General features: G+C 37.3%; 1 protein-coding gene across 3 annotated transcripts in view; it reads left to right on the forward strand.

The window, feature by feature from the left end:
- FSIP2 (fibrous sheath interacting protein 2) overlaps positions 1–21,637 on the forward strand; it is a 75,062-nt gene that overhangs the window by 37,083 nt on the left and 16,342 nt on the right. For all 3 annotated transcript variants that reach the window (XM_025460431.3, XM_035698177.2, XM_035698176.2), the window contains 2 exons: positions 697–9,661; positions 11,364–20,824. In XM_025460431.3, coding sequence (XP_025316216.3) covers positions 697–9,661; positions 11,364–20,824 — 18,426 coding nt within the window. The remainder of the gene's footprint in view (positions 1–696; positions 9,662–11,363; positions 20,825–21,637) is intronic.

The following is a 21,637-nucleotide window of genomic DNA, read 5'->3' on the forward strand; positions in this document are numbered from 1 at the left end:
TAATTTGTTCCTTCATTATACCATCTTTTCTCAGCCTTCCTGTCTAAAACAGTTTGCACTGATACTCTTTTATTGAGTACAAAACCAGTCAGTCTCTAGGATTAACATTTTTGTGCCTATCAGAAAATTGTTAACAGTTAGCTGTACTCATTTTCATATATGCAAATCATAGGTTCATCTCTGCAGCAGGGATTGGGAGAGAGCGATGGCTTATTTTTCACTCTTACATCTTAGCTAGACAGATGCCTCTGAAGACACCCAAATGTTTTGACGACATCTGTTTTGAGAAACACTTTGTTCTAAATAATCTGGCTTATTATTAAATAATATTGTTGGATTGTAGACACCATTTCTTCTTGCATGTTATGTGGCTAGCCAGCAATTTGGTGATTTTTTTTTTCTATTTTTACCAAAAAGTAATTTATCCCAGCAACAAATGTTGGGGAAAAACAAAAAGACTTGGAGGAAATATGGATCAAATGGAAACCTATAAAAAATATTTTACTCCTGTACAGAGTAAACCAACTTGAAAGCAATCTGAAATTCTAAGTAAATTCCTCACTATGTTCTCTTTATAACCATGAGAGTACCCAGCGAGGCACCATCTGATATAAAAAATTAAATGTTACCCTCTGTTCCAGAATAATGTAAGAATGTTACATGATTCTTCTTCATTCCTGCTTGCCTCTTCTCCAGGTAACCTCTGAAGAACTGAATAGTATAATTCAGAATATAATGACCTGGGTTGTAGCTACAGTGACCAGTATATTATACCCAGCCATCACAAAGTATGAAGAAAGATTGCGAAATAAGGTGTATCCAGTGTCTGAGGACTCCATCCTCTCTTCAGACAGCTCAAGTTTCTGCAGCACATGCAGTGAAGAGTTTACATATGGAAGCTACACATCTGCCACAACTCAAACATTTCATAGAGAGCCCTGTGCATTTGCAGTTGACATATCAGTAAGGCGACCAACCACACCCTTAAAACCACCGTCTGCTCACGTGGAAAGAACAATTGTGGGTAAAACATATGACGTGGAAGGACAATCTATAACATCTGAACTCAAATATAATAAAACCAGTATGATATATGCATATCCTAAGGTCAGAACTTGTAAATCTGATAGTCACCTCCTGACATCATTTGAAAGATGCACCAAAATATCTAAGGACGCCACCACTGAAACAGATGGCTTAGAGAGTCCACTGTTTCCTGATCAAAAAGCAAAAGCCACGAATGAAATGAAGAATTTAAAGAATGTTTTTGTTAACTTTAAATGTCACTTAAAAGGGGAAACTGAATTGATTTTAGAAAGTATTTTTCAAGAAATAATGTCTGATTTAACACAGGCCATTCCTTCTCTTTCTTCTGTTACTGCTGAAGTTTTTGTTGACCAAAGTGAACCGGAAAAAGAAGACTTGCTTTCCAATATTGATATCTGCTCAGCAGCCTCCGAGATTGTAGAGAATATGCTTGAGAAGCTACAGTCTGCAGTTGAGAAAAAATGTGTTGAGATATTTTCCCCAGAAGATCTGTCAGTTGACATTAAACCAGGTTTACCACTCAGTAGAGAATATCTCAGTCCATCGAATGCAAAATCTTTAAAAGCTTCACTGCCTTACAATTTGGAGCCCATGTGTGATATTGCTGAGGATATGGTACATGCCATTTTAGAAAAGCTGATGGCTCTTGCATCTTGTAAGCAAAATGAACTTCCTCGTCTTGAAGATACAACCAGACTTTCTGATCAGCAACCTATGACAGACCCAACATGCACGTCCCTCAAAAGAGCCAGCAAAAAGAAACCTAGTCCCGAACCTGATGCAGCTACTTTAATGGTTAAAGATCAGATACAAGATTTAATATCAAATATTTTTTCTCAGTCCTCTTTGGTTGGATATATAGAGGAAGCAATCAGTACTATACTAGGATTTGTACAAACCGAACTTAATAACGAGAGGCTTATTGCATCTGAAGAAACCATAGTCGTCCTTCAGCTTCTCGATGACGCCTTCACTCAGCTACATCAGGAGCCAGTAAAGGCAGATGCCCCAAAATGTAGGCACTCTAGACTACAAAATCCTTCTGACACTGAAGAAAAGTACAGACTCACTGGCACGAGATTATCTAACGGTCCTAGGTCTAAAAGATCCTTTCCACCTATTAATGTTCCTGGCATGGTCCTTTATTCTGAAGATGATAATGAAGAAATCGACAAAATTGTGAAAAATGTACTCGATTCATCTTTCAGAGATGAAAAGCCAAAATCACAGGCACAAATTCCTGAGAATCAGTTTACAAAAGGCAACACCTGTTTTGAATATAAAAAAAATAGCAAACCACCTACAAAGGCTGCTTCTGGAAGAAGCAAAGTCGAATTTTGTGAGAGGGGATTAAAGACTGAGCTACCATCTTTTAATGATAAAGAAATTCTAAAGGAAGAACCCTGTTTGAATAGGGACATGTTGATTTTCAGCCAAGATGAAAAGCATCACATACAAAAGGCTTCAGAAAACATAGTTAAAAGTATTTTAACAGAAATGCTCAAGGACCTAGCTTCTGTTCCTGGCCACTTAGACAGTAAAACTGGCCAAGAAGCCTCAGTTCTTGTTTCAGAAAAATCTCAAGGTCTGTCGCATCAAGAACGGACGGACCAGATGATCTCTGTGTCAGAAATTAGTGCGGTGGCTCAAGAAATAACAGATGCTGTGCTAAATATACTCCAAAAGGCTTCAAGGTGCATTCTCAATACCACCAAAGGTTCCATTTCATCATCAGTTCAAACATCTCTAGGTAGTTCTGATACTCCACACACGGTCGAAGGAGCACCAAATAAAAAGCCACTAAAAATATGGTTTGACAGTGAAAAGAAAGTGAAATATTTATCTTCAGTCAATGTAGATCCTGCAAAGCCTTCTCCGTTAAAATCTGAAAAAAGTGAACCTCAACCTGTAGGTGACGTTACTGATAAGATCATCAATACAATTTGTAAAAGGCTGAAGTTATTCATTTGTCAAAAATTACAAATGGGCTTCAAACCTTCAGTTGTGGAGCAAACATCATTAAAATCTCAACTTAGTGGTTACACAACTAAAGTGGTAAACATTGTTTTGCGTGCTATCCAGAATGAACTAGAACTCAATAAGAGAAGCCTAAATCATAGGGAACTGGACCCTGCCAAATCCCTAACAGGTAAAGGACTTCTTGCTGGCACTGATAAATTGGAATCTCTTGTCTCAAATCTCAGTGATGACATTATGGAATCTCCATTATTAACTTGTATTTATGAAATGTTATCAAGTGGACATTGTGACCAAAGCAGTATATCACTTCCTGCAGAGAAGCCAAAGCCTGCAACTTCATATGGATCTGACATTATTGATAAACAAGATGTTTTGCCAAGTAGGCAGGATCAAAAATCTTTTCACAGATTTTTGGCTACTCCATGCGCTCTCCATAGTGTTGTAAATGGAAAAGATCCCAAAGACAATGCTAGATTGCAAGTGTTAGACAGCATTGGGGAAGCACTATATGAAATGTTATGTACGCTCATAGCAACCCATTCTCAGCATCAGCCACCTTGTAGTAAACCAAACGGAGAAAAGAATGAAAATTCCCAAATGGCTGCTACGTTAAAGTCCAATATTCAGCACATTTCCAAAACAATTTTGGAATACATCCTTGCAAAATTATGTAGTGTTGATACGGATACCAGCTTTGCAAGTTCTGGATTTAAAGCTGTCTCAGAGTCTCTTGATATCGACAACCTATCATTTGCTTCGATTATTGAGGAAATGGCCAAATGCACTGACATAATCTCCGGCATAATTTCCAGGATGATTCAGGAGGGTCCTAAACAGGTGACAAAAAGCAAAGCAAAAACTATCACGCCTGCGTCTTCCAAAACAGGAAGCACAAAAGAAACACCTCCCAATGAACTGAAAGCTATAGCTTTAGATATTCTTAATATGGTTTTTGCTAAACTGGAAGGGTTTGCTAATGGAAATTTAGAAACTCTGGGGTCTCTTAATGATGGAAATGAAGAAAGCGGTAAGAGAGCCTTGGAATGGGAAAGTCCCAGTATTTTCACAGACACACATGAGGAACTGCTGCAGTCTGCTTTATACACGAATGCAAAGAGGATCTCTAGTACTATTTTGAAAGCTATTCAAATGGAACTGAATGTGAACTCATTAGATTTGAAGACAAGTGTAAATACCCCAACACCCGAGAAACAAATGCTTAAGAATATAGTCAATTTAATTTTAGATGCAGTATCCTCGGATATGTTCAATGAGACTGAATCTGAAGAGGGAGGCACTGAAACTTATCGATACCAGCCAACCTATGGAAATTCGCTTCCTGGAGGAGCTGAATCAGATTCATTTCTAGAAGATGCCTCCTGTACAAAGAAAGAATTCACTGGGGAGAGAACACTAGTAAGAGAAGAAGATAAATCAGATTCTCTTAAACAATGGGTTCTAGAAAGAACCTTAAGCAAAATTCAAGTGAAACTCAAAGACCCACAGAAATCTCCAATTGTCCCCATTATAAGAAATATTTTGAATGAAATTTTTCAAAACGCTTTGGTCAGTCAATTAAATGTGCTTTCTCTCTCCCATTGTCATTTAAGGAGCACCGCTCACGATGTTGATGAGCCGATTCCTCAAACATCTGTTCAGTTTATAGATAAAATGATGGGTCCTATAGTGTCTGAAGCAGACGTAATCATAGTGGCAGACGATGTTGTTAGAACTGTATTTCATAAACTTTTCTCAGCCGCCATGCTGGAAAGAAATGCAAGTGAAAATAGGTATAAAACCATCACCTTTAGAGCCAATGTTTCTTTACATGAACACACCCACGGAGGGAAGTCCTCTGTTAGCGTGCTAGATAAGAACCCGTGTACTCTTACGTCCAGACTCAATGATGACAAACAGGCCAAAGTAAACATAGTTGAAGATATTGTGCAGGCAATATTGACAAACTTAGAGACTTTTGCTACTTCCAAAGTAAGATCCCTCTTTTGTCCCCAAATCAACTTCACAGTTCCAATGGCTTTCCCTACTCAGGATAAAAGTGCATTAAGCAAGGCATTATCAGCCAAAGATTTGTATTCTGGTGATCAACTGTCCACTTGCTCAGTGGATCATATTACATCAGAAGAGACCAACTCAGTGTGTCAACTCCCTCTAAATAAATTAAATACATATGCAACAGAGGTGGCTAGAAAAATTTTACAAGGCATCAAACATGAGTTAGATAAAGAAAGGGAAAGTCCCTTCTTAACTCATAACATTGTGGTTTCTGAGAGCGTTGCGAGTCACGTTGTTAACACAGTGTTAGATATTGTATCATCTAAAGGCAAGTGTGGTAAAAACAATTCCGAGGAAGAGAGCAATTCAGGTCAACAAGAAGGAATCATTGAAAAGCTGTTTAATAAGACCGAATATAGGAAAGTACTTCAGTTTCAAATACAAGATATCATTGAAGGCATCTTATGTGATATTTATGAAAAAACCTTGTATCAAAATCATCTCTCATGTGCCACAGCCACTCTGAAGTGTAGCACAGCTGGGAAACATTCCGGAGCAAATTCTGAAACGGTCACTGAGGAGGCGAATAAGATTATTCCAAGACTTTCAGTTCCCAAATCGGATGTCATTTTGGTATCTAATGACATGGTCAATATTGTTCTTCATAATCTCAGCTCCGCTGTCCTACTCAGCATAAATGCAAAGAATCCTACTTCTGCAAGACTGCCCCTGAACTTCTGTGACATATTTTCACAAGCCGAGTGTCAACAGCCTCCTCTTATGGGGTCAACAAATGAAAGAAAAACAGAGTATTTGCCACCCTCAGGAAGTCTGAAATCCACTTATGCTGATGATTGTCAGATAACTGCAGTAGAGAAAGAAGATGCCAAGAAATCTGCTCCTGACCCGAGTGAGGAAAATGCTAACTTCATTACTAAAACTGTTTTCAATCGGTTAGAAGCTTTTGCCACAGAAAGAATAGACTCGTTAATTACTGTTGCTTTCCAGGCTAACGAAGAGTCCATTGCTGGCCTAGAACTGGAAAATTATAAACGAGACGATAGCGCCTGTCATGAATCAAGCCAAACTGAATCAAATGTGAACGTCCTTAAAGTATCCACTAAAACTATCCTTGGCCTCGAGCTCACAGATTCCACTTTTGCAAGTTACAGAGAAAGTCTTCGGTCCACAATTCATCTACCACAAGGTTGTCTTAAGAAATATGCTGACATCATTACCAGTGCCATATTGAGACTTATTAAAAGCGACCTAGACTTAGAAATTCAAAAGATGTATTCATACCCAAACAACATTTCATTCCAAGAAAATATCCTCGTGAGTGGAATTGTCAACAGTATCTTAGAGAATTTATATGACAAAAGATCTGCTAAGGAAATCAGTGTTTACTCAAAAGACAATCCTAAGTCGTTTTCACCACTAACTGTACCAAATGAAATATGGCTGGGACAAAGAGAGCAGGAGAAAGACAAACTACCTCGGGTTTCAATATATCCGTTGGAACAAAACCAAATGACATTGGAAAAAGAAAGCCAGGGAACTGTTTTGGAAGAAATATTTATGAGAAATGGAGAATCAAAGCAAAAAGAAAAGACAGTATTACTCAGTGCAGTGGAAGACGTTTTAACTCAAGTGCATCAAAGAATAATGGAAATCATTGGCCATTTGTCTCCATTTAATGAAATCCCCCACTTAGTATCTAATTCTAAAATTAGAACATCAGGCATAACACAGAAAAACCTCTTCCAGTCACAGATTAGCAGCACAGCAAATGACGTGGTTGAAAGTGTTTTTGGGAAAATGTACTCTATAGTTGTTATCTCATTAAACAAAAGTAACAGACAAGTAGGAGCACCTGACAACAACGATACGTTGTCTAAGAAAGTGGCATGCGCCAAAGAAACCAAACAAACAGGAAAAGGAAGTAACGCCACCAGATATGTGATACCACAGGTTTATTCTTATGCAGACAGTCAAAATGTCTCTCTATTAGAAAACAAATGTTTGCAGTACTCCCCGTCGCAAGTGGGGAAGGATTTAGTCCAAATGGTTCTTAATAAGATCATAAATTTTGCCTCAATTCATCTAGAAGAGACTTTGTCCCCTGAAAGTTGTTCTGATGAGTTGCAACCTGTAAAGCTACACAGTTCTAAAGTGAGCTTTAAGGGCAGCCCTAAACCAGATTTTAAAACGGGTTTAAAAGCAAGACCAAAAGTTACTCCTTTGTCTAAATTTAGAACGAAATCACACCTAGGACCTGGTGGTACTAAGGTCAAAGGCAAGACCAGGTTGGGTGCTAGAGAGAAGACCCCAAGAGACAGCCAGTCCAAGACCTCCACTAAGCTGTCGCACTCCCTATCAGCAGGAGATGCCAAAAACTTACTGGACATGAAACTGCCTACCTCGGAACTAAAAATGTACGCCAAGGATATAATAAGTACCATCCTGGAAACAATTATGAAAGCATTTGAGAAGGTGAAGCAAACCAGAACAATGATGAATGTTGAAGCTTTACCGTCGGACCAAATCATGGCAGCCAATGAAACAGTTACTATGGTTTTGCAAGAATTATATGCTACAAGTAACCACGATTTGGCTCATCCAATCAAGTTCTCACACGTGGACCACCTCAAACTTTCACAAGGGCATTTAGATGCGGAGTACCTTGCCAAACCACAGGCGTGTTTTTACTTGGAAAATGTTTCTTCACAGCTAGAACAGATTTTTCCCAAAGAAGGTATATTTAAAAAAATGTTTGACAAATGGCAAGCGGAATCAAATGACATGGAAAATGAAAAGTATAAGCTAATGATGATAGCTGAAAACGTCTTGACTGAAATTCCAATAAAAGCAAAAGAATTAGAACATTCCCTCTCGCTTTTAAGTTTGCCGCAACTTGAGGATTGTGAAAGCAGGTGCTATAGTCATTTTAAAGGAACTTCTACTAGACTTGAAGATACCAAAGCGCAAATTAATATATTTGGAAGGGAAATTGTAGAAATGCTGTTTGAAAAATTACAGCTGTGTTTTTTGTCCCAGGTGTCGCCCCCAGATAGCAAAGAAACTCTAGCAAGTAGGAAAGAATACAGTCGTACCAGAAGTAAACACGATTTGCCCATCAAGGACATCCTCAGCAGTGCGCCAGTATATAACACAAAGACAATAGACCAGATTTCTTTGGGCTCCAGCAACCAAATTGTCCGAGACATTGTAGAAAGGGTTTTAAACATTTTGGAGTCCTTTGTCGACTTGCAGTTTAAATATATCTCTAAATATGAGTTTTCTGAAATAGTGAAAATGCCTATAGAGAACTTTTTTCCTGCCCAACAGAGCCTATTAAGCAAAAAGATGTTGCCAAAACTGCAACCGCTTAAAAAGTTTTCTGATGAACCCAGTTCAAGTACTATTGCTTCCAAGGAAAACATACAGGACACCCTTCTACAGCTCCACTCGTTCCATTCAGAATTACTTACATATGCTATTAATATTGTCAGTGACATGCTCAGTACAATTAAGAACAAGCTAGACAAAGAAATAAGTCAAGTGGAACCATCTTCCATTAGCACATTGAAAGAGACCGTCATAGCAAGTGAGATCATTGGCACACTGATGGACCAGTGTACTCATATCAATAATCTTCCGAAGGAAAGGTGGTACCAAGGAGCAGAAAATAGCTATGTTGCTAACCAGGTTGAGTTAGCAACTAATGTGAAAATGCCCACATCGAAGTTGAAGGAAGTTCGTTTTGGGGATAATCCTTTGCAAATCATACCTGGTGTCGTGTGTCATTCAGAGGAAAATATGAAAAGAAAGTACAGGGCTTCGTCAAACTTACCCTCATATGCCAGAGCGTCTATAGAAGATACAATTAAAGGCTCAGAGCCAATGGAAAGGCTTGATTCAGAAAATACAGTGTCGTGCTTTAAAAACAAGGTACAAGACTACAGCGCAAGGGACTCAGACTTTGGCCATTTTGACCAAACCGTGCGAGGAAGTAGCTCTCTCCCTGAAGCCAGTGTCTTACAAAGACTGTTTAAGAAAGCAAATGAGTCCACAGAGACAGCATTAAAGCAAGTCATGTCGTTCATAGAAATAGGAAAAGGTGAAAACCCAAGAGTGTTTCACTATGAAACTCTCAAACCAGTTGAGCCAAACCAAATTCAGACCAATGTTTCTCCACTCAAAATATGTTTAGCTGCAGAAAATATTGTCAATACTGTGCTGTCGAGTTCTGGCTTTCCAAGTCAACCACACATTAATGAAAAAAACATGGAAACAATGAAACCAATTTTCATATCAAATCAAAACCCTTTGTCTGTAATATCTGAAGGGCAAAAGAATGAGGAGAAGAGTTTGCTTAGAACGTGGGACAAAAAAGTCAGCTATCTACCGGAAGAAGAAGAAAAAAGAGCTGAAGCCAGCTGGGGAGATTTTTCTTTATTGCAAAAATGGGAAAGTCAGAGATACCCAAGAAGAAAGAGTCTGAAGGAAGTTAAAGTCATCGCTTTTGCTGATCATGAGCTGGGTTCAAAGGAAATTCATTTGGTAGCAAGACATATCACCACATCTGTGGTCACATATTTCAAGAACTTTGAAACTAGAGGTAAGCAAGAAATAACCTACTTTAAAAGTTGGCATAATGTATAAATAATAGATTTTTTTAAAAAATAAAATATCGTATCCAAGGAGCTGAATTTACTGGTTTTTGGGGGGTTTTGTTTTGTTGTTTGTTTGTTTGTTTGTTTTTCCTGAAAATAGCCTCAGAAGTGGAGTATCTAATTACTACTTAATATATCAGGATACAAAAGAAAAAAAAAAAAAGCAAAGTTTAACCTCACATGGTTTGAATCTGAACAATTCTGTTGCTCAGTTTTCCATATCTACAGATGAGGGAAGAAGACATTACTATAAAGCAGGGGATTTTGGTTTAATATAAGATAGGAGTTCCAAATAATTTTTAAAGGTTTTATACATGACCTCTTTATAATCTTGCCAAGTACATAGTTAATTGATTGAAGTTAGTGGTTCATCTTTTCAAGGTGTACAGTTGAATTCTTTGCATCATTAATCATGATTTCTAAGAACAGTGGTATTAACCATTTGTTTTGTATATATTCCAGGATTCTTAAATTCCTTTAAGCCCAAATACAACCTCACAAAGTTATTTTCACTCCTTTTCTAAGAGGTTGAATCATATGTAAGAGCCATTTTTTTGTGTATCAAAACCTATTGATTATTGGCGGTTTCACAAAAATGTAAACCAATAATGCCATAGTACCCCTGAACCGGATCAGTAATTCCAGTTACCAGTTATGAGTTGCTTCAATACCAGGTCAGATACATCACTTGCCAACCATTCAAATGGGGAAACACATCGCAGCAGTCCTATCCACCTGCCTGGGGGTCATTTTTCATCCTCAAAACGAGCGTTCTTTCAAGATGGATAGCTGTGCGTCTGCATTTCAAGCTCATAAATAGTCTTTCCCCAAACATAGCTTACGTGAACTTAGAGAATAATAATGAAAAACAAACAAGAGAAGATCCATGATTTCATGCCATTGGTATTTATCTCTATCACATCTATTCTCTATTTTCAGACATGTTTGGGGCCTTCCACTGATTTTACTTCTGCTTCTTATTCCTCTTGGAATATGCTTTCCTCACTTTCTTCATCTCAAAATAACCAAATCCTATCTAGAAGTCAAAGCTCAGCTTAAAAAGCTGCCCATCTCCACGGAGTGTTGCCTGATTTTGCATGCAGAGACGTAATAGATGATTATGTGTTGAGGAAGTTTTGAGGGGGGAAGAAAGTTCCTCCCCCAAATAAATAAGAATAAATAATAAATATTTTTTTAGGAAAAAAGTAATGGATAGCCTAACATTAAATGTTTTCACTGAAAAAATAATTTTAAATAATTACATGAGCTCTCTAGAGATCATGGCAGATAAGCTAAATTATAACATTAAACTAGGAAATGATAATTCTGCTCCATGATTTCCAGCTTCTTAGGGCCCCTAACCCATCTTAGCAAGACAGATATCAGCACTTAACTGGGAGATTTAAATTCTTCAGGGTTACTTGATTTCCTGGCTAAAATTAAGAGTCTAAGGAGGGAAAGAAATTTCTGATAATTAAGAGTCTAAGGTGGGAAAGAAATTTCTGATGAAAACTCAGTTTCATTCCTGATTACGTTTTTTCTTCAGTGAGATATCCCAGAGGAGAAAGTCATATGAAAATAATTACCAATACATTGAATTGTACATATTTATTTTTATGCATGCTAAAAGTAGTCATTTCTTTCCAGCTTCCAGTGAAGAGAAGGTGTCTGTTATCTCTACATTGTCAAGTAAAAAATGTGAATCAGAACAGCCTCTAAGAAGTATCTACACTGATTCTTCACTTAATCAATTTTGCGACCATCTCACTGAGTCTGTTATTTGCCGTTTAACTTCAAGCATTTCTGGTAACATCAAAGATAGTAGAGCCAAAGGGAAAACATTGGAAAGCCAAATTGCATCATTTAACAAGATTATTTCAATTGATTCCCAAATGTTTGAAAGCAGGTCAATTTCTATTGGGGAACTTGCTTTAAGTATTTCCAATACCATTACTGAAATCCTTTTAAAGAGTAACGTTATAGAGGTTGACACCGCACAGCAAATGCTTCCTTTAGAAACAAAGTACGTTTACTGCCCGGGAGTAGCTCCTGATGACTTTGATAATCTCTTTCAAGATCTCTTAACAGGAGTGATTCATGTAATGTCCAAAGAAATTGGAATAAACCATCACCTTGAAAGCAATGGAAGAAAATCATTTTCCATGCTTAGAAGAAATAGGGTGACTGTTTGCAATGAAACAAATACCTTGGAAAGACAGAAAGGCTCCAAAGATTGGGAATCATCTAATTACCAAATTGATCCTCTCCTTCAAAAAAGTAAATTAAATTATCTGGCACGTAAGTTAGACAATCTGGCTGGTACCCTAAAAACTCATGAATCCAAAGAAGTAGTCAATAAAGTTTTTAATATTGTTTTAGATTTATTTTTACCAGATGAACATCCAGATGACGTTATGAATTCTGGTAAAACAGCAGGAACATTTTACTCATCCTCAAATGATCAGCAAAGTAACGGCATTCTTGAAAATAACTTAGGCCTCACCCCCAAATCAGTTTTTCTTCTCAATGTCGTGTGTGAGAAACTTATCAGAACACTTTTGGAAAAATGCACAAACACGGTTTCTCTCGATAATAGCCCTCTATCCAATGAAATATCAGCAGAAGAATATAAACTTTTGAAAACATTGCAAAATGTAGATGAAGAATCTGATTATTATAAGGGAGCAATGGACTGTGAACAAATTCAGGATTATATGTCAGACTTTTTAGAAAATCTGGCAGAAATAGATCAAGATTTATTATCATCAGACTCTATGCTTACTATTATTTCCCACAACTTGGTTAAATCACTGATGGAGAAACTACATCACAGCGTACAGCTCCCCCAGACCCCACCTTTTGCGTGCACAAGAAGAGAGATGCAGGCTAGTTTCATAAAGGCAACCAGGCCAGAATTAACAGAATTAGGACAAGGTAAAGCCTTTTTAGGATTCATGAGTTATGATAGTAATGCTTTGACGGATTCCCTGAATAATCCCACTGCGGTTAGCTCCAAAATAGAAGCACCACTTGGCAAGAAATGTTCCATAAATTCTACTTTTGTGTCTCCTCTCAAGAGACAGGGATCAAATGATATGGAGACAATACCCATCCATAATAAACCATATCCAGGAGATATAAATACAGGTGTGTACTCGGCCACATTTTTGGAGGAAATAATTTCTGAACTATTTTTTAATCTCTCTACTTCACTGTGGGGCAAAAATGAAATCACTGAGGGCCGGCTCAATGAGATGAATACATTATTTGTCAACAACATAGTGAAAGAGTTTAATAAAGCACAGGTCACTGCTTTACGGAAAGTTGAAGAAAGGCTGTGTTTTCCACCAATCCATGAGGAAACTATTAGTAGAATTGTTGGCTCAGTTTATTGTGATGTTTTTCAGCAATATAAATTGAGAGTGACCTGTGATGATAATCTAGCATGTGACAATACCTCACTAGCAGAACAAATAACTAATGGCATATTGTTAGAGATTCTAGACTACCAACTCCCATCTTGCTTCAGAGGAAAGCTCGCACCAAATTCATATTACCCTCTCCAAGCCGAAATTATATTGCAGAAACTTCATAATAAACTGAGAAAATTTACTTCCTCATTCAGTTCTTCAACAGGCTACAGTACCATGTTGTCCCATTCATTTTTAGAAGACATCATCCGAAGACTTTTATCTCAACTCATTCCTTTACCCAACAAGGCTTCCTCTTTGGGAAACAAATATTTCATGAGTGCCGATTTCAATGAAATGTCTACCTGTATAATAAATAAGGTTATATCAGCCATTTCAAAACATAAAATTTTGTTCACTATATATGATAATCAGTATCTATGTACTGGAAAAAACCTCCAGAAGATGGTGGATTCTGTTTATAGTAATATCATGCAAATGTCTGACTCTCTTGTTTCAATACAGAAAAGTATAGTCAGCCGAAGCCCAATTATGATTAACCGAATAGCCAGTTTTATTATCCAAGAGATTATTGATAATCATCTTCAGCCATTTTTGTGTGGAGAAGGTTTACCTCGTCCGAAGATTCCACTGGATGCAGTTTCAAATATGGTTAAGCAGGTTCTCAATGAAGTCACAGAGTCACACAGACTCCAGACACCATCACCCTTAGGAATATATCCTGATACATTTGTAGGGGAAATTGTTTCCAGACTTTTATCAAGGATTTTCAGTCCAAAACATAACACTGAAATTGAACTGGAAAATATGACCCAGAAAATAGTAAACTCAATCAATAGCCATTTTAACAAAGCTAAAATTCATTTTCTGAATGATGACAAAGAACAGCCTTACACTTCAATAAATACAGATATTGTGGACCAACTCGTCACCTCGATTTATAGAAATGTTTTAAAACAGCATGGGCTAGACTCTGAAGTTGATAAAGAGTCTGAAGGCAGTGATATTTTTGTGGAAAATATTACCAATTTAATTGTAGCAGCTATTTCAGATTACCTTCTTCATCCACTATTTTCTGGGGATTTGTCGTCATCTTCGCATTCTATTCCAATGGCTGAGAACATTGTTCAGGACATTCTTAGTAACATCAGTAAATCTACCAAGTCAAGTCAGAGTTTATCTCCATATAACACCTTGCTGCCATACACATTTTTAGATGACATGATAAGAGGACTGTTATCTAGAATCTTTCCTTCTGCATCTAGCAGTATTCTAGACAGAGAAGCTCCAAAAGACAGATCAAGAGTGAATTTCAATGAAATTGCTTCCAAGATAATCAGCGATATTAGGATGAAAATTTCCCAACATGAAATACGATTTTCAAAAAATGAAGAGACTAAGTTAGTTTATTCAGAAGATGATGTTCAGAATCTCGTTGATTCAGTATTCAAAAATATTTCACAAAACTCTGAGTCTCAAGAACCAGTTGAGCAAAATATCACAGGCAGCAATGATATTCTTATTGATAGAATAGCAGGCTTTATCATTAAACATATCTGTCACCAACATCTTCAGCCATTTGTGGATGGAAAGTTATCACCTCCTTCATCATACACATATTTTGATGATGAAAGAAAGCAGTGGTTTTATGCCACTGTTTATTCCTCAGCTTTCTTGGAAGATGTAGTCTCAGGGGTTTTAAGCAAAATATTCCACAGGGTGTTAGGCATTGTGCAAACAAAATCAGTAAGAGATTCAGAAGATGAACTGTTTGATAAAGCTGAAAAACTCATACACTTGATAGCAGAGGAATTCCCAAAATTTGAAGTTAGCATTCTAGAAAATGCTGAGGAACAATTGTGTTTGCCTCCAGTGGAGAGAGATGTAGTCAAGAACATTATTGACACGGTGTACAGCAAACTTCTGCAAGAATATGAGATGGGAATAATGCCTGATGAAGATTTTCTGAATGACACAAAGACATTAGCTACAAGGATGACCAAAATCATCCTCGCTGAAACTTTTAATTTCCAAATTCATCCAAACCTTATAGGAAAGCTTCCTTTTACATCACACTCCAAACTCAATACTAATGTTTTGATGAAGAGAGTTCAATGTTACATTACCAAATCCAGATTTCAAAGGCAGGCATCAACAGTATATACTACCATGTTATCACATACCCATTTGGAGAAAATTGTCACTCAACTTCTATCTCAGATGAGTCAATTGGCCACCAGGACAGAACGCCCAGATACTTCTCAATCAGACTTAAGTAACACAGTCATAAAATTGATAAATGAAATCATGTCGATAATTTCAAAACATGCAATATGTATTGTTAAACATGGACAAGGGAAACAAAGTATGATTTCAGAAAAAGATATCCAGTCTATGGTTGATTCCATTTATGCTGATCTTTCATATTCAAATCTATACCAATCTCTTACAAAAGATAAAAAAGGAATAAGTAATATACCTGTTTCAAAAATAGCAAGTTTTATTATAAAAGAAATCTTTAACCACCATCTTCAGTCATTTTTATCTGCAGATAAAACTCTTCTTTCACCTGCAGTTGATCAAACACGTAAACAGAAAGCAATAGATCCTAAACAAAGAGAGTTGTCTTTCATTGTGAATTCGGCTTTCTTTTTGGAGGAAGTAATTTCTGAGCTCTTATGTAAACTCCTCTATGCATTCTCACATAATTTATTGGCTGCTGAAAACCCAGATACAGTAAAAGCCAAAATTACTGGCATTGTTACAACACTAGTAAATTCAATTGTTCTGGAGTTTACCACATCAGAGATTCTAGTTGCAGATAACTTTGATGCTGATATCTGTTTTTCAGAAGGATATAGAGAAATTGTTCAAAAAACAGTCAACCTAATTTATGAAAAAATTTTAGATGAATATAAATCTCTGATTCAAGTATACAGGGCTCTACAAAGTGACACTGTTTGTTTTGGAAGAAAAATATATCACTTGCTATTGGAGGAAATTTATGACTATCAGGTACAATCACTAGTTTCAGGAGAACTGGTGCCTTCTTCCTTTTCTTCCCCTCAAGCCGATAATATCATTAGAAATGTGCTCAATGTCATCACAAATGACAGCCATACCTTGCCATCATGTGTTACTGTGCTGCCTCGTTCCCTTTTGGAAGATATGATTTACAAGCTGCTCGTGCATATCTTCCCCTCGTCCAACGGTGACAGTGAGCTAAAAGAGGAAGAAGTTGCCTCAGACTGTGAGTTTGTAGATGCAACTTCAAAGCTGACAGAGGAAATTATCAAAGAAATATCTGCACATGAGGTCCGTCTCGCCGCAGCAGAAGAGCATGCTGAAAGTATGCAATTAGAAGTGATTGAGAATTTGGTTGACTCTATATGTAATAACATTTTGAAGAAATCTGAATTTCAAGCTGAAGTACAGAAAGGTGCAGACAAAAAGGGGGGCTCGTTCCTCAGTAAAATAGCTGGATTCATCATGAAGGAAATCATGGATCATCATCTGCAGCCATTTTTACATGGTGAAGAATCATCTTCCAGGGCCATATCTGATCACGGGCGTATGTCTGTACTTAGTAAACCTGGTAAAGAAAAAACACAGCCTGCTCTATATTCAGCTACATTTTTGGAAGACGTAATCGTTGACCTCGTTCATAAATTTTATTCCCTTCCCAGTATTACTGAAGATTCTAAGAAAAAAGAAGTGCTAGAGCCAGACATTGTGGGCTTAGCTATAAAGTTCGCAAATTCTCTGATAGGAGAATTTAGGAAGAGTAAAATTAAAGTTCTGCCAAAAGCCGAGGAAATGTTTTCTTTTCCACCAATTGATAAAGAAACCGTTGACAAGATATCCAATTTTGTGTATGATCAGTTCATGGGAAAGTACAGATCTAGTGATATTCAGACAGATGATAAAAGTAACATTGTAATAGAAACGATTGCTGCTTTAGCCCAGAAGGCAATCTCTGCTTTCAAGATTCAACCACTCTTTTCAGGAGACTGGTCTGCCACCTTCTTTTCATTTCTAAATCCGGATAATATCACCCAAAGGGTTCAGCACCTACCACAGCAAACCTCTACACAGATAAACAGATCCTTGAAAGGGAACGAACTTGCTTTGCCAAAGCAATCGCATAAACACACGTCTGTAACCACAGACCAGAAAAATGTGTCGGACACTTTGGAAACAGACAGCGGCGCAATAGCTAGAAAGAAAAGTCTCAAAACCGAAAAGACATCAATGAAAAAAGGTGACGTCCAAGATACAGTAGTTAACTCTATAACTAGAATTATGGGAAGCAATGTGATTAACGTGCTATCCATGCCAGCTGCAAGCGCGGCAAATAAAAAGAAAGGGACAGAAAATAAAACAGAAGTTCCAGGTAATGAGAATGTATCAGGAGTCGCTTCTCTAACTACTAGTGTGAAAAGTAAAGCTAGGCCAGAGCCCGATTTGGTGGCAACTCTGGAAAGTAATGAAATTGAGAAGACGAGCATATCAGCCACAAAAGATGAGAAGAGACAAGATAATAAGGTACACACCCAGTCTCCAGTAGCTACTATGATAGTATATGAGGGGGAGAAACTTGGACCAAATGTTGAAATAAAAAATGAAGAGATTGACAAAATAAGTGTAGATACGTTTAAAAAGGAAGACAAGCCCTTCCAGTTATCTGTGACATCCAAAGCAAGAAATACAAGGACCAAACCAGAAGGTGGTTTGAAAACAGTTACCCAAAGGCCAAACAACGAGGATGGAAAAGACCCTGCATATCAAAAAGATGTAAATGAGGAACAATATTCAGATTATGAATATGTTCAAAATGTCACTGAAAACATTTATAACAATATTTTAGAACTATATCATTCCGCAGAATCGGCAGAGTATTCAAAACCCCCCAGTCTCGTAACTGATGCAACATCGCATGTAATTCAAGACGTTGGTCAAAATTTTACACAGTCTGTTTCAACAAGGGATTCATCCCTCTCAATGGTCAAAGAGAAAGAAGATAAAGACCAACAGAGAAATAAAGAGAGAGAGAAAGAGAGCGAGAGAGAGAAATGGAAAAAAATAGAAAAAGTGAAAAGTAAGGAGATTAAAAGTGAACCTAGTAAATCAGACAGTCCTCACTACCCACCAAAAAGTAAACCTGGAATTGTTCCCGCTAAATTTTTAGAAGATGTTATCACCGAAATGGTTAACAAATTGATCTTTTCTTCCTCATCAGAAACACAAATATGTAATAGATACCAAAATGTAAGTGATGATGAAAATCAAGCTGAACTTTATGACACAGCTCTGAAACTTATGGACTCACTGTTAAAGGAATTTTCAGATGCTCAAATTAAGGTATTTAGGCCACATGAGGAAAATCAGTTTTTTCCACCCGCCGATAAAGTGTCCTCAGTTCCTAAAGCACTTCCTAGGCATAAAAAGCCAACTGCAGAGGAAACATCATCCAACATTAAGAAAATGACTGGGGATAAAATGCCACATATGCCCAAAATGACTGAAAACCCTTCATCAAATAAGATACCTTTCCTAGATAAAATACAAGTAATTGATAAGACGCTGGTCAACAAAGTTGTTCATTCTTCTGTATGCAATATTTTGAAGGAATATAAATCTCAAGACTCCATTTGTAAGGATATAAAGAGCAATGGCGAAAATTTAGCAAGAAGACTAACCAGGGCAGTGATAAATGAAATTTTTCAACATCAGCTTAATTTCATATTTTGTGATGAGGTTCTAGCATCAGCATGTTCGCCTCTGGAATCTAAGGATGTTGTGAGAAAGGTCCAAAAGGTGGCACAAACAGCCAGCAAAGAATGTCAAACATCATCGCCATACACCATCATGCTGCCTCACAAATTTTTGGGGAACGTGATTTCTGCGCTTTTATGGAAAATTTTCTCAACGGTCTCAGACGCTGGAGTAGAAACATCTGAGTACAATTGGTTCACAAAACTGGATTTCCTTCAAATGAAACTATTAAATACAGTTACAACAGCAATCTCCAAAGATAAAGATATGACCATACAATATGTAGAATCCTTACATCCCAATGATGATGAAATTATTCAACTAGTGATTCATTCTATTTATAATAATCTCTTGTCACAGTTTGGATCACAAGAGGTAATACAAAATTGTGTGGCCAGCAGATGCAGAATCCTTTCAGAAACCATAGTGGACTTAGTCCTGCAAGAAGTGTCCGGCAACCAATTGCAAAACTATTTTTCTGGAGAGCTGACTCCTCATCAGTGCACAGAAGTTGACAAAGTCGTTGAAAATATTCTTAAAGATGTCATCCAGACCGCTGATGTTCCCCAGCCTCAACCGTCGCGTGTTCATATCCTGCCTTATAACATAGTAGAAGAAATTACCGTAAAATTTTTATCAAAGCTTTTATCTATGTTTCCAAATGTGGATGAGGAAAGAACCAAATCTCTAGAAACTGACATGCAAACAATAAGCTCAAAAATATTGAATTCGATACAAGAATTTATGTCCAAAAGTATGATAAAACTTGTGCCACCAGCCAAAGAATTGCCTACTGTACCTTTAGCTAACAATGAAACTATCGAAAAAGTGGTTAACTCTGTGTATGCCAGTGTTTTAAAGCACTCTGGCTCTCACACTTCTGTATTTAAAGATTTGATGGGTAAGAGCAATGTCCTCTCTGATGTAATAGGCCTTTTAATGGTGAAGGAAATTTCCAATTCTGAATTTCAACCTCCAGTAGAGGACAAAGTATCAAGTTCGGAATTAGTTCTGGAAGCTGTCAAAATCATAGAAAAAGTGCTCAGAATTGTTGATGAGTTTAAGTCCGGGGAAAAGTCTTCATCCAAAAAGCATCCTATGCTAGACGCCAGGCTTGTAGAGGAAGCACTGGCCTTGTTCTTGGCTAAAATAGTAAGGTTGCAAAGTATCTCATGCAAAGACGCAAAAAATGTATCAAAGCCTGAGTTAAACAAAATTGTATCCCAACTGATGAAATCTGTGACAGCTGAAATTTCCCAGAGTAACATTAATCTTGTTGCTGCTGATCCTGAATATCTTTTAAATTCAGAAAGTATAGAAATGATTTCTCAGGTTATTGATTCTGTTTATAGTAACGTACTGCAACAGTCTGGAACCCAGGAGGAACTTTATGATGATCTAAAAGGAACAAACACTGTTTTCCCTAAAAAAGTGGCTAGTTTAATTATTAATGGAGTTTCACATCTTCCAGTAGATGCAGTTAGCGGAAAGAATCCAAATGCTAAACGCTTTGGAAATCTAGACGTTAATAGAATTATTCAAAAGGCCCAAAAGCACGCTGCTATTGATATAATGCATGAGTTACAGGAAGACGAGTCCTATCGAGATTCAACTGAAAATTTTCCGATCAGAATCGTTCCTCATATTGGGAATAAAGCAATCAATATAGATCCAGAAATTATCTCAGATCACTTAGCAGTGATTTCTGTAAAAACTGAGCCTCTTGAGAAACTCAAGATGGAGTGTTTAAGAAAAACTGGACATAGCATAACTGAACTGCGAAGAGCGTCAATCAGTGGGAGAAGCTACTCCTTACCAGATACATCTAAGGTGGAAAAGATCAAGAGAGAAAGACGGATCTCATTAAATAGAATGGGACGACTGGATGTAAAACCCTTGGAGGTAAGTGCAAAAGCAATAGCAAAAAATAGAAGTGAATAGTGAGACATGGTTGTTCCGTGATTCCCTTCCTCCAACAGATATATGGGAATGCGTTATTTGTTGTTATTGTCAAGCCCAATAGGATAAACTGGTTGCACGGGTTCATCCGTGTACTCATATAATTTATTGGGACTTGCCATATCAGCTTGGGGGCTCACTCTAAAGATCTCAGGCTAGTTTTCCTAAGAAAATCAGTTTAAACGGGCATTTTTTTTTTTTTTTTTAAAGAACAGAAATGCAGGAACATACCCTTAACGGTAAAATAAGGTTGACTGAAATCTTAATCTTCAATGCAAATTTAGAAGAAGCAAAATCTCATGTAATTCCTATAGTATTTGTGGATATCGAAAGCAGTTTTAAAAGGCCGCTTAATAGAATATCAGGACACATGAGGTTTCAAAAACTACCTAAAATACGTTTGACCTCTCAAACTTACAGCTCTACAACAGTAGTGCTCTCTTTACTTTTAGCAACATTCAGTAACAAACATTACACTACAAATGCTAGCGTATGCTTGTTTCTTATTATTTCATTTTAATTAGCCTTCCTCAATTTTCTCTATGCTCTCAGTAAGTGCCCAGTTTCCTCTTTTCTCCCTATTCTGGATCCAGCTGCCCTAATGCTGCCATTTTGATTTCCCCTTGCTACGGACCTAGCTCTGCCCGAAAGCTTCATACCAGGGGCCCAAATATATTAAACCAGTTATGACTTTAAAAATGCCAAAACGATGGCCTTGTATCATGGAAACTATACCGCGGAGGACAAAGGGATTGT

This window comes from Canis lupus, chromosome 36 (genome assembly GCF_003254725.2).
Source record: "Canis lupus dingo isolate Sandy chromosome 36, ASM325472v2, whole genome shotgun sequence".
In the NCBI taxonomy this organism is placed as follows: Eukaryota; Metazoa; Chordata; class Mammalia; order Carnivora; family Canidae; genus Canis; species Canis lupus.